The following is a 23,143-nucleotide window of genomic DNA, read 5'->3' as shown; positions in this document are numbered from 1 at the left end:
TGCATCCTCTCTGCTCTCTGTCTCCCTCCGGTGGAGCGAGTGGTGATCGTCAATGAGCAGACGCAAACAGGAACGGGTTCTCGAGCGGAGCCCTCCGTGAAGACGGAGGACGTTGAGATGGACACGGATCCACACGTGTCTGAGAATGAAAGAGAACGGAGGAAGGAGAGCAGTGAGGAACACAGTAATGACGTCCAACCCCCGGATATCTCTGAGCAGCAGGAGGCGGAGGAGGAGGAGGAGGAGGAGGCGGTTGCTGTGGGGCGTGTTGAGGACATGGAGACGGAGGGTGGACAGCCTGTGGCTGGGGGCCAGAGGGAGGTGGGGGACCACGACAGTAACCTGGAAACAGTGTATGAAACGGTGATGGTTGTCAGGGAAGATGGCACGTTGATGCCGCTCGATGTCTTGGATAGAAGACCCCAAAACCATCCTGGAAAGAGTCGTGTCAAAACCAAGAGAACGGGTACAAAGCCGACCGTGACTTTAGAGAGGCTGGACATCAGTAACATGGCCGTGCCTCCTCCCTCCAGATCAGTCAGATGGAACAAAGGCCTAAAGATGAAGAAGTTAATAGAGCAAGAACGGAAGGCAGCTGAACAGGAACCTTCTGGAAGTAAGTCTCAAAAGACCACCAACACAAAATATTCCAGAGCTAAATCCAAGAAGATAACCAAGACGAAACATTCTGAAAGTGGGTCCCAGATGAAACATTTGAGAGGTCCCAAGAGTCCCTTCAGTCCAGATACAAGTGAGAGCAACCCTGACCCAGAGGACAAGCCATATTGGTGTGACAAGTGTGGTAATCGTTTTTCGGTCAGATCCTCTGTTATCAGACACATAAAACTAGGCCGCTGTGCAGCAGACAGAGAGCCAACAGCGCTTAAGTGCCCTGTGTGTGAGTACTTCTCTCCTGACGCTAGTCAACTTGACATGCACGTGATGTCCCATGTCAAGAAGCGGCTCTTTCAGTGCAGTAATTGCGAGAGGGCTTTCAGGGACAAATATACCTGGAGTGCTCACCAATTAGTTTGTCTGTTTGCAAGTCAGCAACGTGGGGAGCTCGTCTCTGGAGAGAGCAGTGTAGGGCCAGCTGTGAATCACAATGACCCACAGCCGCCCAACACTCCAGAGCCTCCAAACTTGGCACAGCCGCCCTCCCCAGGAGCACCCGGCCTGCAGCGCGACAGTGTGCTTCAACCCCCATCATCAGCAGAGGAACATGGAGAACCCATCCTGACCACTGACTGTTTGACCACACACCTGCAGCCAGGAACTGCAGAACCCTCGTCTAGCCGATGTAACATGCAGTCCAATGAGGGCCTGACTCATTCTGATGTCTCCACCAATGAGGAGCTGTCTCACTGTAAAGTGCTGGCCAACGAGGAGCCGTCTCATTCTAACGTGCTGGCCAATGAAGGGCTGTCCCACGAAGATGAACGGATCTATCAGTGCCAACACTGTCAGAAGGCCTTCAGGAGTACTCAAACCCTGGAGAGACATTACAAGAGCTGCAAGAGTGACCGTCCGCAGTCCACACGGTTCCGACGGCATCGTCAGAGTTGCCATGTGTGTGGTAAATACGTGGTCGGTCTGGAGGAGCACCTGAGACGCCACTCAGAGCAGGGACCTCCGACCTGCCCTCACTGCGGCGAAACGCGGTCCTGCAAGAGCCGCATGCGGTTGCACATGACTCAGAGTTGCAAGGTGAGACGCGTTGGCGAAGAGGAGGCGATGGAGATACTGCAGATGAAGAAGCGTCCCAGGTGTGACGAATGCGGGAAGGAATTTGCTTACAAGGCGACACTGAAGGCACACAAACTCACCCACAATGAGCTGTGCTGCGTCGAGTGCAAGAGGGTTTTCCCAGACGCCGAAACGCTAGCGAGACACGTGCTGGCGCACAAGCCGGTGAAGTGCACCATGTGTGATAAGAGATTCCACGTGATCGCCGTCCTCACCAAACACTACCTGGACGTCCACGGCTTCTCCGGCCCGTTCGCCTGCAGCCACTGTCCGAAACGCTACGCCGCCGTAGGAGCTCTGGTGAGGCACGAGAGGACCCACACGGGGGAGCTTCCATATCGCTGCTCCCAGTGTTCCAGGGGCTTCAACATGCAGTCGCAGCTCGACGCCCACGAGAGGAGGCACACGGGAGGGAAGCGCTTCCTCTGTTGGGAGTGCGGCAAGGCTTACAACACCAACCTGTTCCTGAGGAAACACATGGAGCGCCATCACAGCCCCAACCCAAATAAACCCCACCAGTGTCCCGAGTGTGACCACGCCTTCTGGAGAAAATCACACTTTGAGAAGCATATGAAGGAACACCATGAAGGGTTGAAGTTCCCATGCTCGCTCTGTGGCAAGCCACTGTGCAACGCCGCCTCGTTGGCAAGACACATGCTGATTCACAACGAGGTGAAGGCCTTCTCGTGCTCCTACCCCGACTGCGATAAGGTTTTCAGATCTAAGATAGAGCTGACCATACACACAAGATACCACACAGGGGAACGGCCATTCAAGTGCCGACACTGTGGAAAAGGTTTCCTCCAGTCCAATCATGCCACTACACACGAGTTGACTCACACTCAGGAAAGGCCTCACGTTTGTAACGTCTGTGGAAAGGCCTTTAATACTAGGAACACTTTGAACAGACACTGCCGCGTCCACACAGGAGAGAAGCCTTACAAGTGTCCAGACTGTGGGGAAGCGTTCAAGCGTGGACACCATCTGAAGGCTCATAAGCAGAAGCACCACTCTGAGAGTTAGTTACAATAATTACAGACCAGCGTTTTCGGTATGTTTATTTTCAATAAATTTGTGTTGATTCACCATTTGGATTTTGTAAATGGTAAATGGACTGCTCTTATATAGCGCTTTTCCACCTTAGCGGCACTCAAAGCGCTTTACAATGGCCTCTCATTCACACACACATTCACACACCAATGGCGGTAGCTGCCATGCAAGGTGCTAACCTGCTCATTGGGAGCAATTTGGGGTTAGGTGTCTTGCTCAAGGACACTTCGACATGTGGACAGTTGGAGCTGGGATTCGAACCACTGACCCTTCGATCACTGAACGACCCGCTCTATCAACTGAGCTACAGCCGACCCGTTGTAGTTGAACATCCCTTAGACACAAGCCCCCCTTTTAGTCGGGGAGACACTGCATGTCAGAGAAAGATTATGACTTAATTGACATAATTTAACAGATTTTGTCATTTGAAAAATGTTGACTGTTCCGAAATTAGCGTCGTACCTCCCCCTGAGATGACTGAGGCTTGTTCCCCACCTCTACCAAGGCTTGTGAGCCAATAGTATTACAGTGTTGGTACCACACAGTATGTTGGGAGAAGGGAGCAATCGGGGTCCTAATGCTATTGGCTCATGATCCTTGTTAGAGATGTTATTTACTATTTTTATTTAAAAATGATTGGCCCAATCGAAATCTTCACCATTGCACCTTTACTTTTTTATTTTATGGAAATTTAGGACAGAAGTAAGTTGTACAAAATACTATATGTTTATATTTTACTTCCCATATTAAAAATTGTGTATCAAAACATCTCAACAGGATCATAGATCGGGAGGGAACTTTGCAATGTGGAACCTTAAACACTGCTCTGCGTTTAACCGGATAAATAAAACAGCCGGACACCAGTGTCACAATCAGAGGAACAACAACAATAACAGCAAGCAGGCTAGGTTAACTCTAAATCTATAACGTGTAGCTAATCCTCACTGACTGCTTCTAGCCAACCTATTGATGGTTGTTGATTTTATGTGTGTTTTATCCGTGTGAAGAACTCGTAAAGCAGAGCTTCATTGACTTCGTGAGAAATGGAATGACATGTCAGGTAGGTATGGTGCGCAGTCGCACTTCGATGCTAGCTAGCTAGGTAGCTAATATAACGTTACGGTTAACAGCGACATACCTTCACAAGGGATGTTTTTACTCATGAATAACAACAATAACATGGTTAGCCATCTCGCAATAAAACATGTTTAAAAATACGCTTAGCTAGCTAACTAAGCTAACCTATAATAAATGTGTAGCACATTACCAAACACAACTAGCTTCTACTAACGATCACTTCACCCAAGGAAAGATAGTATTTTAGTTAACGGACGTGAGCCAGCGGTGACCATTGACGGTTACGAGGCGTTATCCCAACTGATCCTGGGCCAGTTAATAAGTGGGAGTCAGGATGCCCGGGATGGTTGTGTTCGGGCGGCGGTGGGGGATCGCAAGCGATGACCTTGTGTTCCCCGGAGCCTTCGAGTTGTTCGTTAGGATGCTATGGTGAGTGATGAGAATCACACTCGGATTTAAGATACTAAAATCACATTATTGCCATTGGAGATAGTGAATTCATAATCCTGATCTAGACTGGTGTGATTCTCTGTGTGCTGTGACAGGTGGGTTGGGACCCTGGTCCTGTACACTCTACACAAGAGCCGGTTTGACTGTCCTGGAGGAGGGGTTCTCCACAGCTACCTGGTGGTCCTGCTGGTCGTGCTGGCTCTCATCATCCTCTCGTTGTGCGCCATTGTCTACGTCAGTGCTCAAGGTGAACCCTGTTCTATTTGCATCTTATTCACGTATCCTCTCTCCCCTTATGGTGAGATGAGCTATGTTTTCTGACCCTGGGATCACAAAAACAGGTTGTATTTGTACAGAACTGTGTGACAGCTGTGACAGCCTGGTCTCACATCAGCCTGCTCTGCACAGCGCTACATGACTTCACTGTCTGCCAGCAGGTCCTCGAACACGCCTGGTCAAAGGGGGGTGGAACTTAGCTGTTTGTCCGTGTTTTTTCCACAGGGACCATCACGAACTCCGGACCACGGCGCTCCATCCCAGCGCTGGTCTACCTGCGGGCTCTACTCTACCTGCCCGAGCTAGTGTGGGCTTGTCTGGGCGCCATATGGGTGTCTGGGGACAGCCAAGGCTGTAACCCGGCCGAGGTGGGCGCCGTCATCGCTGCCGTAGTGGCCAGGTGTGTAGGACGGACCCCTAACTTGGTGACTTATGCGCCAAGGCAGTTATAATGTTGCGCTGTCTTTAATATGACGAAACAATCTTAACACGCATGACCCGACCTTGCATCACGTCCACCTCCTCTCTGCATCGTGCTGTGTCTTCCTGTCTTCCCTACGCAGTTGGATCCTACTGCTGTCCACGGCCGTGGGGGTGTTGTTTGTTTTCGACCCCCTGGGCAACCCTCGCCCCGGGCCTGCCGCGGTGGAGCAGCTGGGAGTGAGGGACCTGGAGAGCAGCGAGGGCTCCCAGCTGCTGTCCACCGCCCGCTCCCTGGCCGTCCGGGTGTGGGAGAGCCGCCTGCGTCTGCTGTGCTGCTGCCTGCCTCAGGACGAGAGCCACAGAGCCGCCTTCAACAGCATCGCTCAGCTAGTCGGCGGATTCTTCTCTGTAAGTGTGTGTTTGTGTGTGTGTGTGTGTGTGTGTGTGTGTGTTCACTAATCGGTGTATGTATTCTAGGATACAGACCTGGTGCCCAGTGACATAGCAGCAGGCTTGGCCTTGCTCCACCAGGAGCAGGATAAGATGGAGCAGTGCAGAGACCCGGACGACATCCTGTCCCACAGCCCCTCCTCGCCCATCGTAAGTACCGGACCCAGACAGTTAGCCGGCTCAGTCTGTCAACCTCCCAGTCCCTCAAGTCAGTGAGTCTATCATTGAATCAGTCGGTCAGCCGGACAGCCGTCCGGTCAGTCAGCTCGTGTGTCCTCAGCTGCGTCTGCCCCCTGCCCTGTGTTGCAGGCGGAGGACCTGGAGGCGGAGCTGGAGAAGGCTGCCCACTGCATGCAGTTTGCCGCTGCCGCGTACGGCTGGCCCATGTACGTCTACTCCAACCCCCTGACCGGAGCCTGCCACCTCAGCAGAGACTGGTGAGGCTCCTCCCTGTCTGACCTGGACGTCTGCATGTACAGTATATATCAGAAGAAGTTGTTGAGGTGTGTGTCTGTGTGTGTGTGTGTTTGTGTGTTTGTGTGTCTGTGTGTGTGTGTGTGTGTGTGTGTGTGTGTGTGTGTCGGCGCGTGTTGTGTTCGTGCTCATCTCAGCTGTCGCAGCCGAGCTGCAGAGTATGACATTGTGGGCGGAGACCATCTGGGCTGCCATTTCTCCTCCATCCTGCTCAGCACCGGCCTGCAATACAGAGACTTCATCTACGTCAGCTTCCACAACCAGGTAGGCCTACCGAGTCAGTCTATCCACACAAACATGCTAGTGTCATCAACCAACCAGCCAGACAGTCTATCCACACAAACCTGCTAGTGTCATCAACCAGCCAGACAGTCTATCCACACACACCTGCTAGTGTCATCAACCAGCCAGACAGCCTATCCACACAAACCTGCTAGTGTCATCAACCAGCCAGACAGTCTATCCACACACACCTGCTAGTGTCATCAACCAGCCAGTCAGTCTATCCACACACACCTGCTAGTGTCATCAACCAGCCAGACAGTCTATCCACACACACCTGCTAGTGTCATCAACCAGCCAGACAGTCTGTCCACACACACCTGCTAGTGTCATCAACCAGCCAGACAGTCTATCCACACACACCTGCTAGTGTCATCAACCAGCCAGCCAGTCTCTGTGTTCTGCAGCGTGTTCCTCGATGGTGCCGTGGTCTTGAATCCTGTCTGTTTGTTTCAGATCTACGAGATCCCGTTCTTTGTGGCTTTGGACCACAAGAGAGAGGCGGTCCTGGTGGCGATCAGAGGAACGCTCTCCCTCAGGGTCAGTCAACTACACTCTGCCTATACTCACTATACCCTACCTGAATCACCTATACTCTCCCTACGCTCACTATACCCTACCTGAATCACCTATACTCTCCCTATACTCACTATACCCTACCTGAATCACCTATACTCACTATACCCTACCTGAATCACCTATACTCTCCCTATACTCACTATACCCTACCTGAATCACCTATACTCTCCCTATACTCACTATACCCTACCTGAATCACCTATACTCTCCCTACGCTCACTATACCCTACCTGAATCACCTATACTCTCCCTATACTCACTATACCCTACCTGAATCACCTATACTCTCCCTACGCTCACTATACCCTACCTGAATCACCTATACTCTCCCTATACTCACTATACCCTACCTGAATCACCTATACTCTCCCTATACTCACTATACCCTACCTGAATCACCTATACTCTCCCTACGCTCACTATACCCTACCTGAATCACCTAGACTCTCCCTATACTCACTATACCCTACCTGAATCACCTATACTCTCCCTATACTCACTATACCCTACCTGAATCACCTATACTCTCCCTATACTCACTATACCCTACCTGAATCACCTATACTCACTATACCCTACCTGAATCACCTATACTCTCTCTATACTCACTATACCCTACCTGAATCACCTATACTCTCCCTATACTCACTATACTCACTATACTCACTATACCCTACCTGAATCAGCTATACTCTCCCTATACTCACTATACCCTACCTGAATCACCTATACTCACTATACCCTACCTGAATCACCTATACTCACTATACCCTACCTGAATCACCTATACTCTCCCTATACTCACTATACCCTACCTGAATCACCTATACTCACTATACCCACTATACCCTACCTGAATCACCTATACTCTCCCTACGCTCACTATACCCTACCTGAATCACCTATACTCTCACTATACTCACTATACCCTACCTGAATCACCTATACTCACTATACCCTACCTGAATCACCTATACTCACTATACCCTACCTGAATCACCTATACTCACTATACCCTACCTGAATCACCTATACTCACTATACCCTACCTGAATCACCTATACTCACTATACTCACTATACCCTACCTGAATCACCTATACTCTCCCTACGCTCACTATACCCTACCTGAATCACCTATACTCTCCCTATACTCACTATACCCTACCTGAATCACCTATACTCTCCCTATACTCACTATACCCTACCTGAATCACCTATACTCTCCCTATACTCACTATACCCTACCTGAATCACCTATACTCTCCCTATACTCACTATACCCTACCTGAATCACCTATACTCTCCCTATACTCACTATACCCTACCTGAATCAGCTATACTCTCCCTATACTCACTATACCCTACCTGAATCACCTATACTCTCCCTATACTCACTATACCCTACCTGAATCACCTATACTCTCCCTACGCTCACTATACCCTACCTGAATCACCTATACTCACTATACCCTACCTGAATCACCTATACTCACTATACTCACTATACCCTACCTGAATCACCTATACTCACTATACCCTACCTGAATCACCTATACTCACTATACTCACTATACCCTACCTGAATCACCTATACTCACTATACTCACTATACCCTACCTGAATCACCTATACTCACTATACTCACTATACCCTACCTGAATCACCTATACTCTCCCTATACTCACTATACCCTACCTGAATCACCTATACTCTCACTATACTCACTATACCCTACCTGAATCACCTATACTCACTATACTCACTATACCCTACCTGAATCACCTATACTCACTATACCCTACCTGAATCACCTATACTCACTATACTCACTATACCCTACCTGAATCACCTATACTCACTATACCCTACCTGAATCACCTATACTCTCCCTATACTCACTATACCCTACCTGAATCACCTATACTCTCCCTATACTCACTATACCCTACCTGAATCACCTATACTCACTATACCCTACCTGAATCACCTATACTCACTATACCCTACCTGAATCACCTATACTCACTATACCCTACCTGAATCACCTATACTCTCCCTATACTCACTATACCCTACCTGAATCACCTATACTCACTATACCCTACCTGAATCACCTTTACTCACTATACCCTACCTGAATCCCCTATACTCTCCCTATACTCACTATACCCTACCTGAATCACCTATACTCACTATACCCTACCTGAATCACCTTTACTCTCCCTATACTCACTATACCCTACCTGAATCACCTATACTCACTATACCCTACCTGAATCACCTATACTCACTATACCCTACCTGAATCAACTATACTCACTATACCCTACCTGAATCACCTATACTCACTATACCCTACCTGAATCACCTATACTCTCACTATACCCTACCTGAATCACCTATACTCTCACTATACCCTACCTGAATCACCTATACTCTCACTATACCCTACCTGAATCACCTATACTCTCCCTATACTCACTATACCCTACCTGAATCACCTATACTCACTATACCCTACCTGAATCACCTATACTCTCCCTATACTCACTATACCCTACCTGAATCACCTATACTCACTATACCCTACCTGAATCACCTATACTCACTATACCCTACCTGAATCACCTATACTCTCCCTATACTCACTAAACCCTACCTGAATCACCTATACTCTCCCTATGCTCACTATACCCTACCTGAATCACCTATACTCTCCCTATACTCACTATACCCTACCTGAATCACCTATACTCTCCCTATACTCACTATACCCTACCTGAATCACCTATACTCTCCCTATACTCACTATACCCTACCTGAATCACCTATACTCTCCCTGTACTCACTATACCCTACCTGAATCACCTATACTCTCCCTATACTCACTAAACCCTACCTGAATCACCTATACTCTCCCTATACTCACTATACCCTACCTGAATCACCTATACTCTCCCTATACTCACTATACCCTACCTGAATCACCTATACTCTCCCTATACTCACTATACCCTACCTGAATCACCTATACTCTCACTATACCCTACCTGAATCACCTATACTCTCCCTACGCTCACTATACCCTACCTGAATCACCTATACTCTCCCTATACTCACTATACCCTACCTGAATCACCTATACTCTCCCTATACTCACTATACCCTACCTGAATCACCTATACTCTCCCTACGCTCACTATACCCTACCTGAATCACCTAGACTCTCCCTATACTCACTATACCCTACCTGAATCACCTATACTCTCCCTATACTCACTATACCCTACCTGAATCACCTATACTCTCCCTATACTCACTATACCCTACCTGAATCACCTATACTCACTATACCCTACCTGAATCACCTATACTCTCTCTATACTCACTATACCCTACCTGAATCACCTATACTCTCCCTATACTCACTATACTCACTATACTCACTATACCCTACCTGAATCAGCTATACTCTCCCTATACTCACTATACCCTACCTGAATCACCTATACTCACTATACCCTACCTGAATCACCTATACTCACTATACCCTACCTGAATCACCTATACTCTCCCTATACTCACTATACCCTACCTGAATCACCTATACTCACTATACCCACTATACCCTACCTGAATCACCTATACTCTCCCTACGCTCACTATACCCTACCTGAATCACCTATACTCTCACTATACTCACTATACCCTACCTGAATCACCTATACTCACTATACCCTACCTGAATCACCTATACTCACTATACCCTACCTGAATCACCTATACTCACTATACCCTACCTGAATCACCTATACTCACTATACCCTACCTGAATCACCTATACTCACTATACTCACTATACCCTACCTGAATCACCTATACTCTCCCTACGCTCACTATACCCTACCTGAATCACCTATACTCTCCCTATACTCACTATACCCTACCTGAATCACCTATACTCTCCCTATACTCACTATACCCTACCTGAATCACCTATACTCTCCCTATACTCACTATACCCTACCTGAATCACCTATACTCTCCCTATACTCACTATACCCTACCTGAATCACCTATACTCTCCCTATACTCACTATACCCTACCTGAATCAGCTATACTCTCCCTATACTCACTATACCCTACCTGAATCACCTATACTCTCCCTATACTCACTATACCCTACCTGAATCACCTATACTCTCCCTACGCTCACTATACCCTACCTGAATCACCTATACTCACTATACCCTACCTGAATCACCTATACTCACTATACTCACTATACCCTACCTGAATCACCTATACTCACTATACCCTACCTGAATCACCTATACTCACTATACTCACTATACCCTACCTGAATCACCTATACTCACTATACTCACTATACCCTACCTGAATCACCTATACTCACTATACTCACTATACCCTACCTGAATCACCTATACTCTCCCTATACTCACTATACCCTACCTGAATCACCTATACTCTCACTATACTCACTATACCCTACCTGAATCACCTATACTCACTATACTCACTATACCCTACCTGAATCACCTATACTCACTATACCCTACCTGAATCACCTATACTCACTATACTCACTATACCCTACCTGAATCACCTATACTCACTATACCCTACCTGAATCACCTATACTCTCCCTATACTCACTATACCCTACCTGAATCACCTATACTCTCCCTATACTCACTATACCCTACCTGAATCACCTATACTCACTATACCCTACCTGAATCACCTATACTCACTATACCCTACCTGAATCACCTATACTCACTATACCCTACCTGAATCACCTATACTCTCCCTATACTCACTATACCCTACCTGAATCACCTATACTCACTATACCCTACCTGAATCACCTTTACTCACTATACCCTACCTGAATCCCCTATACTCTCCCTATACTCACTATACCCTACCTGAATCACCTATACTCACTATACCCTACCTGAATCACCTTTACTCTCCCTATACTCACTATACCCTACCTGAATCACCTATACTCACTATACCCTACCTGAATCACCTATACTCACTATACCCTACCTGAATCAACTATACTCACTATACCCTACCTGAATCACCTATACTCACTATACCCTACCTGAATCACCTATACTCTCACTATACCCTACCTGAATCACCTATACTCTCACTATACCCTACCTGAATCACCTATACTCTCACTATACCCTACCTGAATCACCTATACTCTCCCTATACTCACTATACCCTACCTGAATCACCTATACTCACTATACCCTACCTGAATCACCTATACTCTCCCTATACTCACTATACCCTACCTGAATCACCTATACTCACTATACCCTACCTGAATCACCTATACTCACTATACCCTACCTGAATCACCTATACTCTCCCTATACTCACTAAACCCTACCTGAATCACCTATACTCTCCCTATGCTCACTATACCCTACCTGAATCACCTATACTCTCCCTATACTCACTATACCCTACCTGAATCACCTATACTCTCCCTATACTCACTATACCCTACCTGAATCACCTATACTCTCCCTATACTCACTATACCCTACCTGAATCACCTATACTCTCCCTGTACTCACTATACCCTACCTGAATCACCTATACTCTCCCTATACTCACTAAACCCTACCTGAATCACCTATACTCTCCCTATACTCACTATACCCTACCTGAATCACCTATACTCTCCCTATACTCACTATACCCTACCTGAATCACCTATACTCTCCCTATACTCACTATACCCTACCTGAATCACCTATACTCTCACTATACCCTACCTGAATCACCTATACTCTCCCTATACTCACTATACCCTACCTGAATCACCTATACTCTCCCTATACCCACTATACCCTACCTGAATCACCTATACTCTCCCTATACTCACTATACCCTACCTGAATCACCTATATTCTCCCTATACTCACTATACCCTACCTGAATCACCTATACTCTCCCTATACTCACTATACCCTACCTGAATCACCTATACTCACTATACCCTACCTGAATCACCTATACTCTCCCTATACTCACTATACCCTACCTGAATCACCTATACTCTCCCTATACTCACTATACTCACTATACTCACTATACCCTACCTGAATCAGCTATACTCTCCCTATACTCACTATACCCTACCTGAATCACCTATACTCACTATACCCTACCTGAATCACCTATACTCACTATACTCACTATACCCTACCTGAATCACCTATACTCACTATACTCACTATACCCTACCTGAATCACCTATACTCTCCCTATACCCACTATACCCTACCTGAATCACCTATACTCACTATACCCTACCTGAATCACCTATACTCACTATACTCACTATACCCTACCTGAATCACCTATACTCACTATACTCACTATACCCTACCTGAATCACCTATACTCTCCCTATACCCACTATACCCTACCTGAATCACCTATACTCACTATACCCTACCTGAATCACCTATACTCACTATACCCTACCTGAATCACCTATACTCACTATACCCTACCTGAATCACCTATACTCTCCCTATACTCACTATACCCTACCTGCATCACCTATACTCACTATACCCTACCTGAATCACCTATACTCACTATACCCTACCTGAATCACCTATACTCACTATACCCTACCTGAATCACCTATACTCTCCCTATACTCACTATACCCTACCTGAATCACCTATACTCACTATACCCTACCTGAATCACCTATACTCACTATACCCTACCTGAATCACCTATACTCTCCCTATACTCACTATACCCTACCTGAATCACCTATACTCTCACTATACTCACTATACCCTACCTGAATCACCTATACTCTCCCTATACCCACTATACCCTACCTGAATCACCTATACTCACTATACCCTACCTGAATCACCTATACTCTCCCTATACTCACTATACCCTACCTGAATCACCTATACTCACTATACCCTACCTGAATCACCTATACTCACTATACCCTACCTGAATCACCTATACTCTCCCTACGCTCACTATACCCTACCTGAATCACCTATACTCTCCCTATACTCACTATACCCTACCTGTATCACCTATACTCTCCATATACTCACTATACCCTACCTGAATCACCTATACTCTCCCTATACTCACTATACCCTACCTGAATCACCTATACTCTCCCTATACTCACTATACCCTACCTGAATCACCTATACTCACTATGCTCACTATACCCTACCTGAATCACCTATACTCACTATACCCTACCTGAATCACCTATACTCTCCCTATACTCACTATACCCTACCTGAATCACCTATACTCTCCCTATACCCACTATACCCTACCTGAATCACCTATACTCACTATACTCACTATACCCTACCTGAATCACCTATACTCTCCCTATACTCACTATACCCTACCTGAATCACCTATACTCTCCCTATACTCACTATACCCTACCTGAATCACCTATACTCTCCCTATACTCACTATACCCTACCTGCATCACCTATACTCTCCCTATACTCACTATACCCTACCTGAATCACCTATACTCTCCCTATACTCACTATACCCTACCTGAATCACCTATACTCTCCCTATACTCACTATACCCTACCTGAATCACCTATACTCACTATACTCACTATACCCTACCTGAATCACCTATACTCTCCCTATACTCACTATACCCTACCTGAATCACCTACACTCTCCCTATGCTCACTATACCCTACCTGAATCACCTATACTCTCCCTATACTCACTATACCCTACCTGAATCACCTATACTCTCCCTATACTCACTATACCCTACCTGAATCACCTATACTCTCCCTACGCTCACTATACCCTACCTGAATCACCTATACTCTCCCTATACTCACTATACCCTACCTGAATCACCTATACTCTCCCTATACTCACTATACCCTACCTGAATCACCTATACTCTCCCTATACTCACTATACCCTACCTGAATCACCTATACTCTCCCTATACTCACTATACCCTACCTGAATCACCTATACTCTCCCTATACTCACTATACCCTACCTGAATCACCTATACTCTCCCTATACTCACTATACCCTACCTGAATCACCTATACTCTCCCTATACTCACTATACCCTACCTGAATCACCTATACTCACTATACTCACTATACTCTACCTGAATCACCTATACTCTCCCTATACTCACTATACCCTACCTGAATCACCTATACTCACTATACCCTACCTGAATCACCTATACTCTCCCTATACTCACTATACCCTACCTGAATCACCTATACTCTCCCTATACTCACTATACCCTACCTGAATCACCTACACTCTCCCTATACTCACTATACCCTACCTGAATCACCTATACTCTCCCTATACTCACTATACCCTACCTGAATCACCTATACTCACTATACTCTACCTGAATCACCTATACTCTCCCTATACTCACTATACCCTACCTGAATCACCTATACTCACTATACCCTACCTGAATCACCTATACTCACTATACCCTACCTGAATCACCTATACTCACTATACCCTACCTGAATCACCTATACTCTCACTATACTCCCTATACCCTACCTGAATCACCTATACTCTCACTATACTCCCTATACCCTACCTGAATCACCTATACTCTCCCTATACTCACTATACCCTACCTGAATCACCTACACTCTCCCTATACTCCCTATACCCTACCTGAATCACCTATACTCTCACTATACTCACTATACCCTACCTGAATCACCTATACTCACTATACCCTACCTGAATCACCTATACTCTCCCTATACTCACTATACCCTACCTGAATCACCTATACTCACTATACTCACTATACCCTACCTGAATCACCTATACTCACTATACCCTACCTGAATCACCTATACTCACTATACCCTACCTGAATCACCTATACTCTCCCTATACTCACTATACCCTACCTGAATCACCTATACTCACTATACTCACTATACCCTACCTGAATCACCTATACTCTCCCTATACTCACTATACCCTACCTGAATCACCTATACTCACTATACCCTACCTGAATCACCTATACTCTCCCTATACTCACTATACCCTACCTGAATCACCTATACTCACTATACCCTACCTGAATCACCTATACTCTCCCTATGCTCACTATACCCTACCTGAATCACCTATACTCACTATACTCACTATACTCTACCTGAATCACCTATACTCTCCCTATACTCACTATACCCTACCTGAATCACCTATACTCTCCCTATACTCACTATACCCTACCTGAATCACCTATACTCTCCCTACGCTCACTATACCCTACCTGAATCACCTATACTCTCCCTATACTCACTATACCCTACCTGAATCACCTATACTCTCCCTATACTCACTATACCCTACCTGAATCACCTATACTCTCCCTATACTCACTATACCCTACCTGAATCACCTATACTCTCCCTATACTCACTATACCCTACCTGAATCACCTATACTCTCCCTATACTCACTATACCCTACCTGAATCACCTATACTCTCCCTATACTCACTATACCCTACCTGAATCACCTATACTCCCTCTCTACCCAGCGGTTCTTGAGTACTGTACCCCTAAAGCAAGCTGTGCCTGCCTGAAGCGTCCAACCCGTATTTATCCGTAAACCATGTAAAATCGCACCAAAATATGTTTCATATGAATGAGCTAATTCAATCCTAACGATAATATTATCGTCGTCTGTAGACTGATGTGTATGAGAGAGACCCCGGCTCACCAGTTAATGAGGAGAGACGTTGGGTCCTAGAGGGTGGGGTTTAGTTGGCCTGGTTTTCAGGCTATTAACGAAAAAAACACTTCATCACATCTCTGTGGTTATGGAGGTAAAACCAAACGGGACACACCGCTTTATTTTTCTTGATTGACGAATCGGCATGAGCGGCGGCACTGTTGCTGCTGGAAGGCCCAGTGTGTCTGAGCCAGTCATCCGTAGCTGGCTAGAAAGAAAAGAGACGCTAGCTGCTAGTCAAGGATGATTGTTCTCTTAATGAAGTCTTTGAGCCTTCTCACTACACCCTACCTGATCACACATGCTGTCTCCTCGGCAGAGCTGCACAATATCATTCTATCGTTGTATTGGTCTCTCTCTCTCCCCTCGATCAGTATTGTCTCGCTGCATTGTCTCTCCGTGACCATGCGCTCGTCTTCCCCAGGTTGGTTTCATTATTGTTTCTAATCTCTCTTCCTCCTCTTCCTCCTCCTCCTCTTCCTCCCCTGTGGTGTTCACGCAGGACGTGCTGACAGACCTCTCTGCCGAGTGTGAGACCCTGCCCATCGAGGGCGTGTCGGGAACCTGCTACGCCCACAAGGTTGGGCAATGTGTGTGTGTGTGTGCGTGTGTGCGTGCGTGCGTGCGTGCGTGCGTGGAGTGTTCCTACATGGCCTGTGACTAACACTGGCAGTGAAATGCTGTGGTCTCTGAGTAGATATGAAGGTGATCTGCATTTTCCCCAGAGCACAGTGTGTTTCTGTGTTGAGATCTGAGGACTGACCTGACCTGTGTGTGTGTGTGTGTGTGCGTGTGTGTGTGTGTGTGTGTGTGTGCGCGTGTGCGTGCGTGTGTGTGTGTGTGTGTGCACGTGTGTGTGTGTGTGTTTCCCCAGGGCATGTCACAGGCCGCTGGCTACATCTACAAGAAGCTGGTGAACGACGGCATCTTAAACCAGGCCTTCTCCATCGCTCCAGTAAGGGACACGAGCAGTAGTGTGTGTGTGTGTGTGTGTGTGTGTGGACACACCAATAGGAGTAGACTGACTGACTCCCACTCTCCACCTCCCTCTCTTTCTATCACCACTCTCTCTCTCTCTCTCTCCACCTCCCTCTCTTTCTATCACCACTCTCTCTCTCTCCACCTCCCTCTCTTTCTATCACCACTCTCTCTCTCTCTCTCTCTCTCCACCTCCCTCTCTTTCTATCACCTCTCTCTCTCTCTCTCTCTCTCCACCTCCCTCTCTTTCTATCACCACTCTCTCTCTCACTCTCTCTCTCTCCACCTCCCTCTCTTTCTATCACCACTCTCTCTCTCTCTCTCTCTCTCTCCCTCCCTCTCTCCCTCTCTCTCTCTCTCTCCACCTCCCTCTCTTTCTATCACCACTCTCTCTCTCCCTCTCTCCCTCCCTCCCTCCCTCCCTCTCTCTCTCCCTCCCTCCCTCCCTCCCTCTCTCTCTCTCTCCCTCCCTCCCTCCCTCCCTCCCTCCCTCCCTCCCTCCCTCCCTCCCTCCAGGAGTACAAGCTCGTGATCACAGGCCACAGCCTGGGTGGAGGGGACAGCATCCCTGTTGGCCATCCTGCTGCGCAACTCCTTCCCCAACCTGCAGTGCTACTCCTTCTCTCCACCAGGGGGCCTCATGAGGTAAGGACCGGATCTCACCGCTCGGCACCCACAGCTGAGTAGCAGTGTGACTGTTGAGTAGCAGTCTGACTGTTGATTACTAGACTGACTGTTGATTACTAGACTGATTGTTGATTACTAGACTGTTGATTCCTAGACTGTTGATTCCTAGACTGACTGTTGATTACTAGACTGTTGATTACTGACTGACAATAATAATCTGTCACCCCCCCCCCCCCCCCCCCCAGTAAGGCGCTGGCTGACTACTCCAAACAGTTTGTGGTGTCGGTGGTTCTGGGGAAGGACCTGGTTCCCAGGTAAGTCCACAGACGCTCTGTGGGTAACCAGGGACACTTGGCTAGCTATAGCTGGCTCAACTCCATGCTATACAGTTGCTGTGCCACCATTTATGTACCTGTGCTTATGGTTAGAATGAACTCTGCCTGTGAGCGAGCTAGCTAGGCAGCTGTCATCAAATACGCTCCATGACTTTCCGTTTCAGTTCCTCACATGATTCTCACAGGATTAACATAGGGGAATTCACTGGGGTGTGTGTGTGTGTGTGTGTGTGTGTGTGTGTGTGTGTGTGTGTGTGTGTGTGTGTGTGTGTGTGTGTGTGTGTGTGTGTGTGTGTGTGTGTGTGTGTGTGAGAGAGAGAGAGAGAGTGAGTGTGTGCTACAGTGTAGAGACTATTCTAGACCCTGGAGTGATGGGACAAGCTATATTTGGCCCTGCACTGTTATAACAGACACCGATAAAATGAGAGCAACTCATCCGCTCTCGTCTCTCTCCTCCTCCTCCCTTCTCTCTCTGGTGGTCTCTCTAACCAGGCTGAGTTACCCCAACATGGAGGACCTGAAGAGGAGAATCCTTAAAATGGTCTCTAACTGCAATAAACCAAAGGTGAGAAGAATAGAGGGCTTGTACTGAATGTGAAAAGCTCTTAATGCTCTTTACATACGTCACATTCCTTTTCACATTCTCTCCCTCCCTCTCCCCCTCTCTCTCCCTCCCTCTCCCCCTCTCCCCCTCTCTCCCTCCCTCCCCCCCTCTCTCCCTCCCTCTCCCCCTCTCTCTCCCCCTCTCCCCCTCTCTCCCTCCCCCCCTCTCTCTCCCCCTCTCTCTCCCCCTCTCTCCCTCCCTCTCTCCCTCCCTCTCCCCCTCTCTCCCTCCCTCTCCCGCTCTCTCGCTCTCTCCCTCCCTCTCCCCCTCTCCCTCTCTCCCTCCCTCTCCCTCTCTCTCCCTCCCTCTCCCCCTCCCTCTCCCCCTCTCTCCCTCCCTCCCTCCCTCCCTCTCCCCCTCTCCCTCTCTCCCCCTCTCTCCCTCCCTCTCCCCCTCTCTCTCCCCTCTCTCCCCTCTCTCCCTCTCTCCCTCCCTCTCCCCCTCTCCCCCTCTCCCCCTCCCCCTCTCCCCCTCTCCCCCTCTCTCCCTCTCCCCCTCCCCCTCTCCCCCTCTCCCCCTCTCTCCCTCTCCCCCTCCCTCCCTCTCCCCCTCTCTCTCTCTTACCCTCTCCATGTCCCTCCCTCCCTCTCCCCCACTCCCCCTCCCTCTCTCTTACCCTCTCCATGTCCCTCTCTCTCTCCCTCCAGTACCGTATCCTGTTGCAGGGCTGCTGGTACGAGCTGATTGGAGGAGCCCCGGACGACTTCCCCACCGAGATGGACAACAGGCGGGAGGAGGAGCTTAGCCAGCCTCTGCTGGGGGAGGAGTCACTGATGATTCGCCAGTCGTTGTCCTATCAGAGCTTGGCGTCGGAGGACTCGCCCGTTCACAAGGCCCACCTGCCCCTCTACCTACCCGGTCGCATCCTGCACCTCACAGAGGATGGACCGACACGCAGGTGTTCAGCTCGCACACACACACACACACACACACACACACACACACACACACACACACACACACACACACACCTCTGACAGTAGACAGACTCTCATATGAATCACCACCACATCTATACTGTTTCTGATCAATGGCTTTGAGGGCTCCTCTCTCACCTCCCTCTCTCTCTCCTCCCTCTCTCCTCTCCTCCCTCTCTCTCTCCTCTCCTCCCTCTCTCCTCTCCTCCCTCTCTCCTCTCCTCTCTCTCTCCTCTCCTCTCTCTCTCCTCCCTCTCTCCTCTCCTCACCTCCCTCTCTCCTCACCTCCCTCTCTCCTCCCTCTCTCCTCCCTCTCTCCTCTCTCTCCTCTCCTCACATCCCTCTCTCCTCACCTCCCTCTCTCCTCACCTCTCTCTCATCTCCTCCCTCTCTCCTCACCTCCCTCTCTCCTCTCTCTCTCCTCTCCTCCCTCTCTCCTCTCCTCACCTCCCTCTCTCCTCACCTCCCTCTCTCCTCTCTCTCTCCTCACCTCCCTCTCTCCTCACCTCCCTCTCTCCTCTCTCTCCTCACCTCCCTCTCTCCGCTCCTCCCTCTCTCCTCTCCTCTCTCTCTCCTCTCCTCCCTCTCTCCTTTCCTCACCTCCTTCTCTCCTCTCCTCCCTCTCTCCTCTCCTCTCCTCCCTCTCTCCTCTCCTCACCTCTCCCTCTCCTCCCTCTCTCCTCACCTCCCTCTCTCCTCACCTCTCCCTCTCCTCCCTCTCTCCTCACCTCCCTCTCTCCTCTCCTCCTTCAGGTCCTGTTTTTCCCAGCCGCGTTACCGCGCCGAGTGGTCGAGCGAGGCGGCGTTCCGGAGTGTTTTGATCAGCCCCAGGATGATGGCGGACCACATGCCGGACGCCGTGCTCCGGGCCCTGCGCAGTCTGACCCGCGACCGGCCCTTCTCCCTCTGCCCCTCCTCGCTCAGCAACAGCCACCTCAACGTCATCTGAGCTCCGCCCATCAGCCCCTCCCCCAAGCCCCCCCCACATGCATATAAACACAAACACACACGCATACACACACACACACACGCACTTTTATTCAGCAGCGCAACACTGTCTTTCCCTCAAGGCTCAAGGACTTGGAAAGAGAGTTGGACTTTGATTTGTATTTTTTTATTGCTTATTCTTATTTCTTTCAGTGATCTCTTAACAACCACCTTGTGTCGTTATAAACAAAGTGCTTTGTGTTCAAAGTGAGAGAGCACCGCGGTTTTACTGCAACACAAATGTGTACATCATGATACCCGCATATTTTTAAATTTTTTAAGTTGCTTGACTGTGGGTATAGGCTGTCCTAAGGCCTGGTTTCGGCTGCCCCGGAATCTATAGAGATAGAGTTGGTCTCTCTGTGGGATACTCAGAGTCAGTCTCTCTGTGGGATACTCAGAGTCAGTCTCTCTGTGAGATACTCAGTCAGGGGTAGGAGAGACTACCCCGGCTGCAGTCTTGTCTTCCACTACCCCTGCACTCCCACTGCTAAGGTTAGGTTTGGGCGTGAAGATATTTGATTTTGATATTTGATCATAATCGGACCCCGAGGCTATAAGGCCAACCTCTGTGGGTGGTGACTGATTTGTTTGTTTGGTAACTGTGGTCTGTCGGTGTCTCATGTTGATTGTCTGAGAAATCAGGGTGAATAGTGCCTATGCATCACAAGAGTCACCGTAAACTTGGGCAGGGCGTACTGGGAGATCACCTCCAGGTTAAGATTGTTTTGCACTTTATATGCAACAAGAATAGTGCATGTTTGTCATGTAAGCGTTAGAGGGAACCAGGGAGATTCATTTACAGGCAGTATGTTTCTGCTTATTGTTTACTGGCTATACAGTACATTACATGCTGTTATCAGGTAATTCGACTTGGATGGGAAAGTAATGTCTCTGTAACTGTATTTAACTTCCTGCGTGAATTGTGTATTATTTATTCATGTCGAGTCATTGATACAAATTGAAAAAAATGATGTTGCCTGTGTTTATTTTCCCGAGTCATGTATTTATTGTGTAGAATATCAACACTTTCTTCAAACTTCCCCCTGACAACCTGTTGAATTAAAGCCACCGCCAGTGTTCAACTCTCGCGGGATTACACGTGAACGCCAGATAGAGGACACATTACCGATCAAGATCAAAATAAATAAATAAATAAACAGATAGTGAGACACACCGGCGTGAATAAACCATGATCCAATGTTTCACCAGAGAGGATTAGTTGAGTTTCTCCCCCTCGTGCCACTTTTAGAGCGTGACGTCAGCGTGACAGCCCAGTCAACAACGCGTCATTTTTTTCCCCAACCAACTTCTGCCATAACCACGCCCCCGCGAGTTTTCATTGGACAACCCTAACCCTAACCCTATCCCTAACCCAATGAAAACTCGCGGTGGCGTGGTTATGGCAGAAGTTGGTTGGGAAAAAAAAATGACGCGTCAACAACACGGAGCTGATCTGTGGGAAGTCTGTCAGGACACAACAACTAGGGAACAACTCTCCTCCGCTCAGCCCTGTCAGTGGTCAACCGTCCATGGGGGAGACAGGGAACCTAACTTGTTGTTTTAGTTGTGTTCTTCACTGTCTTGGCGGTTGGGAAGTTAGTTTTCACCGAATGGAAGCTCAACTGTATTTCTGAGGGAACTTTAGTCTCGCTCTGGGAGTTGAAGCGGGAGGCGGTTGGCTTTTGGCGGCTAGCGCGTGAGCTAGCACGGGGAGAGAGAGAGAGAGAGAGAGAGAGAGCTAGCACGGAGAGAGAGAGAGCGAGAGCTAGGACGGGGAGAGAGAGATAGAGCTAGCACGGGGAGAGAGAGAGAGAGCTAGCACGGGGAGAGAGAGAGAGAGAGCTAGCACGGGGAGAGAGAGAGAGAGAGAGAGCTAGCACGGGGAGAGAGAGAGAGAGAGCTAGGACGGGGAGAGAGAGATAGAGCTAGCACGGGGAGAGAGAGAGAGAGAGCTAGGACGGGGAGAGAGAGAGAGAGCTAGCACGGGGAGAGAGAGAGAGAGCTAGTACGGGGAGAGAGAGTTAGC

General features: G+C 48.3%; 1 protein-coding gene across 1 annotated transcript; it reads left to right on the top strand.

Annotated features, from left to right (window-relative positions):
- The first annotated feature begins 3,686 nt into the window (after nt 1-3,686).
- daglb (diacylglycerol lipase, beta) lies at nt 3,687-22,056 on the top strand. Its single transcript, XM_084460004.1, is given in 16 exon segments — nt 3,687-4,302; nt 4,419-4,570; nt 4,825-4,999; nt 5,163-5,430; nt 5,500-5,622; nt 5,782-5,909; nt 6,084-6,210; nt 6,685-6,768; nt 17,169-17,246; nt 17,541-17,621; nt 18,161-18,199; nt 18,201-18,289; nt 18,517-18,585; nt 19,099-19,171; nt 19,858-20,108; nt 20,881-22,056. Coding segments are annotated over 16 exon segments (2,028 nt in total). The 5' UTR covers nt 3,687-4,207; the 3' UTR covers nt 21,077-22,056.
- The last annotated feature ends 1,087 nt before the right edge of the window (nt 22,057-23,143 follow it).

This window comes from Borostomias antarcticus (assembly GCF_949987555.1).
Source record: "Borostomias antarcticus genome assembly, chromosome: 29".
NCBI lineage: Eukaryota > Metazoa > Chordata > Actinopteri > Stomiiformes > Stomiidae > Borostomias > Borostomias antarcticus.
Note: the sequence above shows the minus strand (reverse complement) of the source record. Positions and strands in the feature narration are given on the sequence as shown.